The 12,379-nt window shown below is 38.1% G+C and overlaps 2 protein-coding genes across 2 annotated transcripts; both read left to right on the top strand.

The window, feature by feature from the left end:
* Nucleotides 1-1,597: 1,597 nt before the first annotated feature.
* On the top strand, nucleotides 1,598-2,621 carry LOC122296712. The gene is made up of 2 exons (XM_043106513.1): nucleotides 1,598-1,643; nucleotides 2,188-2,621. Exons 1-2 carry the CDS (start codon nucleotides 1,598-1,600, stop codon nucleotides 2,619-2,621), a joined length of 480 nt encoding a protein of 159 aa, XP_042962447.1.
* A 7,631-nt stretch (nucleotides 2,622-10,252) lies between these two features.
* LOC122296711 lies at nucleotides 10,253-12,166 on the top strand. The gene has a single exon (XM_043106512.1). The coding sequence runs from the start codon at nucleotides 10,253-10,255 to the stop codon at nucleotides 12,164-12,166; it is 1,914 nt and encodes a 637-aa protein (XP_042962446.1).
* The last annotated feature ends 213 nt before the right edge of the window (nucleotides 12,167-12,379 follow it).

Below are 12,379 nucleotides of genomic sequence, written 5' to 3'. Positions count from 1 at the left end.
CCATTCAGATGAGCTATCGTAGGAGGAGAGGGAGGTTGCCGTGGGACTCACTACCAGTGGGGTTGAACTCACCAATGTAAGGGGGAGCTACCGATGGTGGAGGTGACTAAAGGTGGCCGGCGGTGGAGCTGGTCTAGAAGAGGGAAGGCCATGGTAAAGGGAGAGATGGGCTGTATGTTGAGCTGGAGAGAGAAAGAGGAGAGAGAGGGAAAGAGAAAAAGCGGTGGGAAAAAGCTAGGGCCCTTGGTATTTAATCCAGACCCTTCATCTTGGGATCTTCAAAACGATCTAACGGTGAGCTTAAATACTGATTTGAAAATGTATAAATATTTATTTAATTGAAAACACTGAGAATTAAAACGATGAAGGGCCTGGATTAAATACTTAAAGAGAATAAAACTATTTAAATTAATTTAGAATTTTCAACATAATTTAAATCTCGTAATATTTTTAAATGACTAAAATCAATTAAATTAAATAATTTTTCACAATTATAATATTTTTGGAGCTCTTCAAAAATATTATAATTGTGTTATTTAAAAACAAGCTTAGTTTGATAACATTGAAAATATTTTATATAAATATTTCTGGAACATTTAAAAAATATTCGTAAGCTTTAAAATACTAAACTTGCTTTAAAAATCCACTTGGCATATTTTAAAATACGCCATCGAGACTCGTCATGTAGAACGAGGCTCGTAACTATAAGAGAAAGAAGGAGCTGGTTGTTATAGGGTTAATTCAACCATTACTTGTCCCGCAAACTCCTTGGCTTGACATTGCCATAGATTTTATTGAAGGCCTTCCAAGCTCAAATGGTATGACAGTGATTCTGACTATGATTTATAGATTGATTAAGTTTGGCTACTTTTTTCCAATGTCTCATCCTTACACAACCAATTAGGTAGCTAAGGTTTTCTATGCTAGTTTATTCAGACTCCATGGCTTATCTAAGACAATTGGGCCTGATAGAGATGTGGTTTTTACTAACCTCTTTTGGAGGGAATTATTTAAGATATAGGGTACTATTTTGGCCTTTAGCTCAGTTTACCATCCTCAATCTAATGGTCAAGCTGAGGCATTGAATAAGCGTGTGGAAGGGTACTTGCAATCCTATATTGGATCTAAGCCAAAAAAATTGGAGTAGTTGATTGCCTACGGCAGAGTGGTGGAGTAATTTAGAGGAAATTATTTGACCTCTGGAATTCCCATTGAGAGACAAATCGACCAAAGATTGTATGATGGTGTCTCTCATGACCAGTTGACAGAAGTCAGCATGCTCACGACATACAAAAAGAAGAACACCTGCAACATGTTCTTGTTCCTCCTTTGTTCTACTTTCGAGTATTTGGGAAATGTCACTGATGCATGAGCTGCTTTCAGCTACTACAATCCTAACCTCCTCTATACTGCATAGGTTCCTAATGATCCCAATGCAAAACTGTGCCAGATCTGGATCGCCTAATAACTAAATCAGCTTTGGAATGCAGTCCAAAACACCATATGGTATCCAATATCACAATTGCAGAACAAATTACACAGTATCTTCATTGCAATACTATGAAAGTCCCAAGTCTTGGTATTGAGGACTTTAAGAATGGAAGGAAGAACACCAGATGCCACTATCATAGACTTGTATTCAGGTTGGGAAGACAAAATCTCTATGATACCAAGGACTTCTCCAGTGATTTCAGTTTCAATATACGATGATGCCAACACGTAAATCACATCTTTATCAAGCAGTAGCATTTCACTGCTGCATGAAACAGCAGAAAGTTGATCAGCATAGGATCTAGTAATTTCTCATGCACCAAAATATACTGAACAATAGAAAGAAGAACAAACAGGTTCATGCTCATAGCAACCACCACCAAGGGTGGGAGTAGAAATAGAGTTAAGAGGATGAAAAAATGTTTTGCCTGTATATACTAGCAATTCATTTAATATTTAGTACTTTCTACAATTGTTTGGGAAATCCATGGAATATCTTTCATAAAAGTTCCCAGTTACCTACCTAAAAGTTTAAGCCCCCAAGAAATGATATATATATATATATATATATATATATATATTTTCTAGAGTAGGTTATATTATTTTGATCTAATTATTATGGCTCTTTTGGTTGATGTGAAACCATACGTTTATAGCATGCGTTATAATCTTCAATCCTATGCTACTCTGTTTCAGTTTTTCTCATTTCAAGAAAAACTGGAAAGCCTCATGCCTTGAGACCATACAGGTTCATAATTAACGCAGTTCAAAGACGGCGAAAGAGTTATGCTGATAATCGCCGACGTGAGTTAGAATTTGAGGTCGGGAACAAAGTGTTTTTGAGGATAGCACCAATGAAAGGAGTTATGAGATTTGGAAAAAAGGGCAAGTTGAGCCCAAGATATATTGGGGCCTTTGAGATTCTGGATCGGGTTGGGCCGGTGGCTTATAGAGTAACACTCCCACCTTCACTTGCGGGGGTGCATAATGTATTCCATGTGTCCATGTTGAGGAAATATGTCCTCGACCCCAGCCACATTATTGATTATGAGCCACTGCAGATTCAGGAAGATATGACTTATGCTGAAGAACCAGTGCGAATTTTAGAAAAGAAAGCACATGTGTTATAGGCTCGAACAGTTCCTTTGGTAAAGGTGTTGTGAAATAATCACGCTGCAAATGAAGCTTCTTGGGAACTTGAAGAAGAGATGTGAGATAAACACCCATGAATTTTTGTCAGGAGCCTTGAGAACTTTTAGTAAATTCTAAGGATGGAATTTTTATAAAGGGGGGAGGATGTAAAGCCCAGGCCCGAGGCCAGTTTAGAGAGTAGCCCAACCCTTAAGACCATATTTTGGCATAGTTTTGGTAAGATTTTCTTTTCACTTTTACAGTTTCTTCTCCCTCGATTTCTCCTCCCTGATATGATGTATGGTTTCCCCTTTTCTCTTTCTCTCTCTCTTAGTTTTTGGCTTCCGCACTTCACTCTCCCATCTCCTTGTTTTCTCAACGGCATCCCTTTTTGTTTTCCCTCATTCTTTTTTCCAAATTTTCACTCTCATCAGACTCTCTCTCTCCCTCTCTTGCGCTTTCGTTTCCCCTAATTTTTTTTTATCTTGCTCCAATTCTAAGAGTTTCCAACTTTCAAAGTTTGGTTTCGTCATCCACTACACATGTTGGTAATCTCTCTAAATCTGTTTTTTTTTTTTTCTTTCTTTCTTTTTTCTCTCTTCTTTTCAGTTACCACTCAGTTTCATCTTTCCCTTGTATTTTTTTTTCCTTTCTATAAAGTTATTTTTTTTAATTTATGTGCAACACGTGCTTCTGCTATTTTTTTTTTCCTTGAGTTTTAAGTGCTGCAATTTGAGTGTATTTTTCATTTGAGTTGCTGGTTTTTGTTTGGGTATAAACAGTAGAGAATATTGATGGGTGTGGATTAGAAATTAAGAAGTTTTGGACATTTTTGTGAAGTTGTGAATGAAGAAAAACTTGATGTGTGTTTTGCTTATTTGGTTGAGTTGGTGGTTGTGTTGAGATATGGGCTACTGTGCTGGTGTGGATATTTTGATTAATTGAGTTTGATGTTGGTTGGTGGATGTATAGGATAGTTTTGAAATTGGTTTATTTGAAGTGTGGGCGGACCAGGTTTTTTTGTGGTTCCTTGAGTTGCATTAATGTGCTGAAATATGATTTGGAATTATGGGTTTTAATTAATTAGATTGAAGTGGTGATTTTTGGTCTTTAACACTTAGTGTATATTTATTTTTTGAATAGGTGGCGAGACTAATAGAGGTCGAATTCAAGGCATAGATAATACACTGTAGGAGTCAGGTAAGCGGGTTCCTATGCTAGATTTACATAAAAAGAAAGAAATGAATTGAGGTTGGTTTGTAAAATGGGCATTATTATGTTTTTAAAAGGCAACATGAAAACAACCTCAATATATGTGTTTTGTATTCACTCATGAAAAATCTATATGAAAGAGAAAAATGATTTTTGACATGAATAGTATAGACATGAGCAATATTTGACATGTTTATGAAATGTGCAAAAGAACGAATATGAAAATTGAGTTTTTTATACATGTTTTATGAAATGTTTTGGATATATTATTGATCATTAGAAAATTATATGAATGCATTCAGCACGTGTTTTAATATGATATGAATATGAAAAACTTTTGGCATACTTATTTGTTATTATTCTGATTTTGAATATGGTTCTGATATGATGATACTGGTTCACGTGATATGTTTGGTACCAACACGATATGATATAAGTGCAACTACTTTGGAAACAAAGTGGTCTTTATGTGTTCTTTCCTGTGTGCACACTCGAGGCTTCGAGATTGAAAAAGGAAAAGTTTCACAATATGATACTGCCTAGTTTGGCCACTGGGGATAACACAACCCTACCACGAGTTAAACATGGTATTTGATATGATATGATATGATAAGATGAGAATGTTTAGTTATGTTATGCCAAAGTGTTTTTGTTTATGAATAGTTGTTTTATTCTGAAAATGAAAAGATTGAAATGTTGCTCTGTTTTTCTTTCCTAATAACATGCTTTGAGATTTGCACACAAAAATTAAATGATTCTTTATCCTGCATATGAAACTTTATGAAAATGCTCATATTGTACACACTAATATATGTGCTTTGTTTATTGAGTTGTTGATAACTCACCCCCTTATCTCCAAATATTTTTCAGATGATGTGGATGGTTCAGCTAAGGATCAAGAATAGAAATTTGTGAATGTGAATGTGGATGGTTCAGATGATGGGGATAGAGTATTGAATACTTTAGGGTACTGATAATAGAAGGACTTTCTATTATTCCTTAGATTTGTTATTATTTTTGGACTTAGTAAGACTTAAGGATTTTTCAGTTATTTTTGTTGGGACTAATGGGAAATTGTGGGCCCTTTGATTTATGTTATTTATGGAAATGACTACATGGACATCATTATTCGTTAATTGTAGAAAATATGATATGGCTTATTGTTTTCAAAGTCTTTGAAGATTTTAGATTTGATGAGAGATAAGTTTATAAGTGGAAGGTAGTAATTCTCTGACCCCTTCGGAACCAGGGCGTTACTCTCTCTCTCTCTCTCTCTCCCTCTCTCTCTCTCTCTCTCTCTCTCCCCCCCCCCCCCACCCATCGTGAATAACAGTTCCCTTTCCCTCCCCCCTCCCCATCCTTTACCACCACTCCCAGCCACCTTGTCACTGCTTCATTGCTGCCCTCACGGTGAGTTCTGTAGCATGGTGCCCCTGGTGACTCTGTGTTATTCATCCAAAACATCGCTTGTTTTTTTTTTCTTGGTTGTATAGTCTTCTGTAATGCATAATAAATGCAAACTTGTGTTTTATATTAATTGGGCTGGGGTTACCTTAGACCAAATGGGCCTTGTTTACGTAATGGGCTTAACAGAAGTTGGGTTATCTTAAATATTTATGAAGTAAACATATGTGTTATTGAGTTAGACTTGACCCTAAATCATTTTGGACTTGGTAATATTTGGTTACACCATCTGTTCTAATACTTAATAGGGCTGGGCTTGATTTTTTTAAATAGACTTGTGATTGACTTAGAATTAGATTAAGTGAATATTAAGTGGATATTGATGAATTTGGAAAGTGAAAATATTTTAGTTACGAGAATTATAGAAAAATAGGTTACTTTAGTATTTTAGGTTTAAGTATCGAAATATGTATTTGATTGAAAATTTATGAAAGTTAAGTGACTATTTTATAGGGGACAATTAATATTTGTTCGACACTAGTTTGGGAAAATTCTGAAAAGCTAAAAAATCCAAGTAAGCGGGGTTTTTATATTAGACTTTGCATTAAAAAAAAAATGAAACGAGATTGATTTTGAAAATATGCATGTTTGTTTTGAAATGAAATGTGAAAACAACCTCATTTATTTCTTCTATATTACTCATGAAATCTGTATGAAAGAGAAAAGTATTTTTGGTCATAACTGGTATTGACATGAGCTAATTTTTGGTATTCTGTTTATGAATTGTGTAAAGATCGAATATGAAAATTTGTGCATAGCTCTATGATTATGATCCAATTTTGTTGTATTCTGAATATGTTCTATAATCTGATATGATATAATGTGACTTTTGAAAACCTATGTCATGACATTTTGTTTCTATTCTATTCCAACCTTACCATGGGTGTAAAACTGTGACCTCTGTTCAGGTTGGTACCAATCTTTCTGTTTCTAGTGCACTCACTTTGAAAGTAAAGTGGTTTTCTGCATGGTATTTCCTGTGTGCACACTCGAAACTCTGAGAATGAATAAAGGAAGATTTCACACTTTGTTTCTGCTCAGTTGGCTATCAGGGTTTGCACAATCCTAACACCGGGGTTAAACATGAAATTCTATTTTTGATTAAATGTTTCAATTATGCAATGCCAAAGGAATTTTGAATAAGAACATTTTCGAAACTTTCGCTTTGATATTTTTGATAACATGTTTTGATTCTATATTCTGGAAATAAAAATATTTTGTTCTGTATTTTGAATTTTGTAAATGCTCATATTTACATACTAGATGTTTTCTACTTACTAAATTATTGATAACTCATACCCTATCTCTACAATATTTTTCAAATAATTTTGATGGTTCAACTGAAAATCAAGAGGAGGAAGTGTTAGTAAGGTTTGATGAATAAGTGCCACATGATACAAGTATTTATTGAAGACTCCTATTTAGTAGATTTATTATTTGATGTTATTTTAATATTCTGAGTCGTGGATATTTGCAAGTCTTTGTGGAGTTTTTAATTTATTTTTATTAAAGTATTTCTTTGGTGTCCATGTAGAGGAACACAGATATTTGTATTGAACAAATAAGTTAATATTTTTATAGAGTCTCTAAAGTATATATATTTGTGTTATTGGAGCTTATTTTAGGTAACTGTCATGGGTGCCTTGGGAAAGGCTTGAAGAGGTGAAGAGATGAGGAAGAAGAATGTAGCTAATACTAAGTGTTGTGGAAGAGAGGATAAAGGAATTAACTATATGAAAGGAATAAGTGAAACAACAAATTTTGAAGAAAACAATGCATTTTGATGGAGATAATTAATGAAACGACGCGTTTTGCAATCTGTTGTAATTCATGTGGTTGCATTTAATTGTTTGTAGTTTGCATTTTGGGATTAAAATGGTGTGTTTGATATTTCTTACTTCACTTCTGCGAGTATATATAAGCATAAGTGACCATGCATGGTTCTTGAACATTTTGGTAGGAGGTTTTCAATTCTTGGAGGTTGAAGATCCCTCGAAGATTCTCTGCTAGATTTGCAATGGAATCTTGTTCATACATTCTTGAGTGTTAAACTTTCTGTTGGTGATTGTAGTTGCTTCCTGCGTGCGTTCTTGTGTTGGGTTGCAGTAGGTTCTATCAAGAACCTTACAGTAACAGGGGCTAACTTTTCGACCCTTTCTGGGTATAGGGCATTACAAATATAGTGATAAAATCTTTCTGAAGAACCGAAATGCCCCAAAAGGTGATTTCTTATCTTCATACTGGCTACTGGAGGAGCTTGAGACGTCGAGCAGGGCCAGATCAGTTTTAGGAATTGAACACTCTGCAAGATCATCTTTGACATGTTCCAAGAGGAGGAGAAATTAAGAGGCAATTATTTGACCTCTGGAATTCCCATTGAGAGACAAATCAACTAAAGATTGTATGATGGGGTCTCTCATGACCAGTTGATAGAAATCAGCATGCGCACGACATACAAAAAGAAGAACACCTGCAGCATGTTCTTATTCCTCCTTTGTTCCAGTTTCGAGTATTTGGGAAATGTCACTGATGCGTGAGCTGGTTTCAGCTACTGCAAACCTAACCTCCTCTATACTGCATAGGTTCCTAATGATCTCAATGCAAAACCGTGCCAAATCTGGATCACCCAATAACTTAATCAGCTTTGGACCGCAATCTAAATACACCATATGGTATCCAATATCACAATTGCAGGACAAATTACACAGTATCTTCATTGCAATACTATGAAAGTCCCCAGTCTTGGTATTGAGGACTTTAAGAATGGAAGGAAGAACACCAGATGCCACTATCATAGACTTGTATTCAGGTTGGGAAGACAAAATCTCTATGATACCAAGGACTTCTCCAGTGATTCCAGTTTCAATATACGATGCCAACACGTAAATCCCATCTTTATCAAGCAGTAGCATTTCACTGCTGCATGAAACAGCAGAAAGTTGATCAGCATAGGATCTAGGAATTTCTCATGCACCAAAATATACTGAACAATAGAAAGAAGAACAAATAGGTTCATGCTCATAGCAACCACCACCAAAGGGTGGGAGCAGAAATAGAGTTAAGAGGATGAAAAAAAATGTTTTGCCTGTATATACTAGCAATTCATTTACTATTTAGTACTTTCTACAGCTATTTGGGAAATCCTTGGAATATCTTCCATATAAGTTCCCAGTCACCAACCTAAAAGTTTAAGCCCCCAAAAAATGATATATATATATTTTTCTAGAGGAGGTTATATTATTTTGATCTAATCATTCTGGCTCTTTTGCTTGATGTGAAACCATACGTTTGTAGCATGCCTTATAATCTTCAATCCTATGCTACTCAGTTTCAATTTTTCTCATTTCAAGAAAAACTGGAAACCCTCATGCCTTGAAACCATACAGGCTCATAATCAAAGCTATAATCTGCAGAAAAGAAGAAAAAAACTATCCATGCAAAAGAATTATCACCTATTATTTCTCAAAATCACCAACAGCACCTCTGGTCCATCTCTCTGTTCTTTTACATCAGTTAATTCATGTGCATCCTTCAAAAAATTAATCAAAGGTTCGACACAACTGTTGGAAATTGAAGTATGACATGCGTGTTTATTTTCCTGAAGTGTTTTGTTCACATCTCTAACTGTCTTGCACTGTGATCCCCATGAAAGTGCAGCAAGTCTGGAAAGAGAAGCCAACATGTTTCCATAACTCTCTCTAGAGTGGTTAAGTTTTTCAGAACTCTCTATAGAGTGGTTAACTCACAAGAATTCAATTGAATATTTCTGAAGTGTATTTATAGTGTAGGATCATATAAAATATATAGTACATGCCTTGTCTTTCTATGGTAACAATTATAAAAGGAATGAAATAATTTACAATTATAATAAAATGCTAAGATCATGGAATGGCTAATTTGGTGGGATATGATTCTGTTAATAACTCATGTGTATAAAGGCTCTCATAATTAACATTTTTTTTTTTTTTGGTGGGTGGAATTATAAATTAAAAGGATTCTTATGATTGAACTCAAAAAAATTTTAAAGTGTTCAATTAGTACTAAAAAGTATATATATTCCCTAAGTCTGATCAGAATTTTAAAAATATAGTAAATGCTTTTAGTCAGTGATGATCTCATGATCATAAAGATTTCAGATTTGTTCTTCATTTTGTTGTTCATGTTGGATTTGATTTTAAGGTAAAGAAATTTAGATTTGGGGTTGGAAAGGCACCAAAGACTTTTCTCAAGTCCATTTCCTGGCAAGGCACCAGATCAGCACATAAGATTGAGAGGGAAAGAGGCCACATATATACAAGAATCTTTTTTAGTAGTGGAAAGCTACAAGAAATGTCCACATAGAAATGTGTCAAAACTCCAAGGCAGGAGGCCATGGGCCATGCCTTAAACCAGCACCCACTCGGCCAACCCACTTAAACCACCCTTAGCCACGTGTGCCTCATCATCAGAAGACACCTGTGTGAGACTTGGTTAGCCCCCCAAGCAAGTGACACCTGTGCTTGACTTGGTCAGCCACCATCAGGAGACACCTAGTGCCTGACTGGGTCAACCCACCAGCAGGAGCCACGTGTGCTTGACTTGGTCAGCCAGCCACTTAACCACCTGATCCCACTCACAACCGTTCTTGACGATTCAGCTCCTACACATGCATGCACGCCCAGTCACTAGAATCTCGCCCACCATTAGCCACTGATCAACCATACGAACTCAGCCAACACCACCCATAACCATCACGGTCAAGCAAGTGGCAGCCCACATCGGTCATTGAGGAGCAAGAAGGGGCGCGGCAGCTTGGTGTCTAGGATCTCGACCGAGGGCCCTATCACCAATTTGGTGCTTTCATTGACAGCAGCCACGTGCTTGAAGGTTCAAGAGAGGTTCTCACTTCTCTATTAAGCTAAGGCAAGAGGGCAAGGTCCAGCACTATATAGAGGAGTTCAGGCAGCTACAGATCATGGTTAGGGGCTGGTCAGAGGAAGCCTTGATAGGCACATTCATTGATGGTTTGAGACCTTGGCTTGCCAAGGAAATCAAACTTAGACAACCCACAAGGCTACCCGAGGTGATGAAGATGGCTGAAATTCTTGAGGAGAGCCATTCTAGTGAGCGGCGCCCAACCAAAGACATGGGGAGCAAGTCTTTCAAGACTGTGCAAACCAAGGTCTCTTGGAAGGGAAGGGACACATCAGCCACCACCTCCAAATCGAGACCGGAGATCAAGAAGCTATCCAGTGAAGAGGTGCAAGAGCGCATCAAGAAGGGGCTGTGTTTTAAGTGCAGAGACAAATGGGGCCCCGGTCACAAGTGCAAGGCAGCTCAGGCCTTGTTTATGTTTGAGGACGAGTCAAGTGATGATGAGTCTGAAAGCAATCAAGAGGAACCCAGCCAAGAGGAGGAAACCGAGGAAACCGAATCTAGTGGCACACCAGATGAGGCTGAGCTATCATTGAATGTCATGGCTGGCATTTCTAAACCCACGTCCATGAGGTTGATGGCATGGGTGGGCAAGCATGAAGTGACTTTGCTAGTGGATAGCGATTCCACACACAACTTCATTAATTCCGGCATTGTGGGCAAGGTTGGACTTAAGCCGAGTCCTATTCCCCCATTTGAAGTAAAGGTGGCAAGTGGAGAAAAGCTGCAATGTGAGGCCTTCATCCGTGAAGTGAAGATGAATGTTCAGGGGGTCCGTATTATGGTAGACTTGCATGTGCTGCCCTTGGTCGGCCTTGACTTAGTCTTGGGGAATGCTTGGTTGAAGAGCCTTGGCAGGGCCATCCATGACTATCACAACATGACCATGGAGTTTAAACTTGGCTCCAAGAAGCGATTGTGGACAACCATTGCCCGTAAGGAGATCAAGTCATGTGAAGCCATTATGTTTGAGAAGCTTTGCAAAGGTGGGGCACATTGCTTCGCCATCGTGGTGGCCAAAGAGGATGTAATGAGACAAGTTGAGAACAAGGGTCAGGAGGGCACCCATGATGATTTAGAGCTACTGCCTGAGGAAGTCAAGCCTGTCTTAGCAGCCCACAGGGGGGTTCTCGAGGTGCCCACTGCACTTCCACCTCCTAGAGAGTTTGATCACAGAATTCGACTAGTAGATGAAACCAAGCCGATCAACGTGCCACCCTATAGATACGCCCACTTTCAGAAGGGAGAGATTGAACGGCAGGTGGATGAGATGCTGAAGAGTGGCCTAATCCACCCTAATACCAGTCCCTTTTCTTCACCAGTGCTGTTGGTGAGGAAGAAGGATGGCACATGGAGGTTCTATACGGACTATAGGGCCTTGAATGAAGCCACGGTCAAGGACAGATTTCCAATCCCCACTGTCGATGAGATGTTAGATGAGCTACATGGGGCTACGGTGTTCTCAAAGTTAGATTTAAGGGCCGGCTACCATCAGATTCGAATGAATGAGGAAGACATCCATAAGACAGCCTTTAGGACTCACTCAGGCCATTATGAATATCTGGTGATGCCTTTCGGTTTGTGCAATGCTCCATCAACGTTTCAGGCTGCAATGAATAGCATCTTCAAGCCACTACTCTGGAAGTTTGTGCTTGTCTTCTTTGATGACATTTTGGTCTATTCTAAGGCCATCGAAGAGCATAAGCAACACTTGGAGAAGGTGCTAACAATTCTAGAGGAGCATCATTTCTTTATCAAAGCCACCAAGTGTGCCTTCATGGAGAAGGAGTTGGAGTACTTAGGCCACTTTATCTCAGGAGATGGTGTGAAAGTTGATCACAAAAAGATAGAGGCCATCGTGGATTGGCCTTTACCCAAGGACATCTCAGCCTTGAGAGGATTCTGGGTCTCACGGGTTATTACAGGAGGTTTGTCAAAGGCTATGGGCTCATAGCCAAGCCACTCATAGCAATGCTCAAGAAGGACAGTTTCAAGTGGACAACCGAGGCTAGGGAAGCCTTTGAAGAACTGAAGCGAGCCATGACCAAGACACCTGTGTTGGCACTTCCTAATTTTGAGACACCGTTTGAAGTTTATACAGATGCAAGCGGTGAAGGTATTGAGGCTGTGTTGGTCCAAGACCGAAGGCCTTTGGCCTTCATTTCTA

Source organism: Carya illinoinensis, chromosome 15 (genome assembly GCF_018687715.1).
Source record: "Carya illinoinensis cultivar Pawnee chromosome 15, C.illinoinensisPawnee_v1, whole genome shotgun sequence".
Classification (NCBI taxonomy): domain Eukaryota; kingdom Viridiplantae; phylum Streptophyta; class Magnoliopsida; order Fagales; family Juglandaceae; genus Carya; species Carya illinoinensis.
The sequence above is the reverse complement of the archived record's forward strand: the minus strand, read 5'-3'. Positions and strand labels throughout refer to the sequence as shown.

Coding starts and splice junctions, on each gene's coding strand:
- LOC122296712 (XM_043106513.1), top strand. CDS start 1,598: ATGGAAGGAAGAACACCAGATGCCACTATCATAGACTTGTATTCAG. Junction 1,644..2,187: donor TATCATAGACTTGTATTCAG/GTTGGGAAGACA, acceptor ACTCTGTTTCAG/TTTTTCTCATTTCAAGAAAA.
- LOC122296711 (XM_043106512.1), top strand. CDS start 10,253: ATGGTTAGGGGCTGGTCAGAGGAAGCCTTGATAGGCACATTCATTGAT.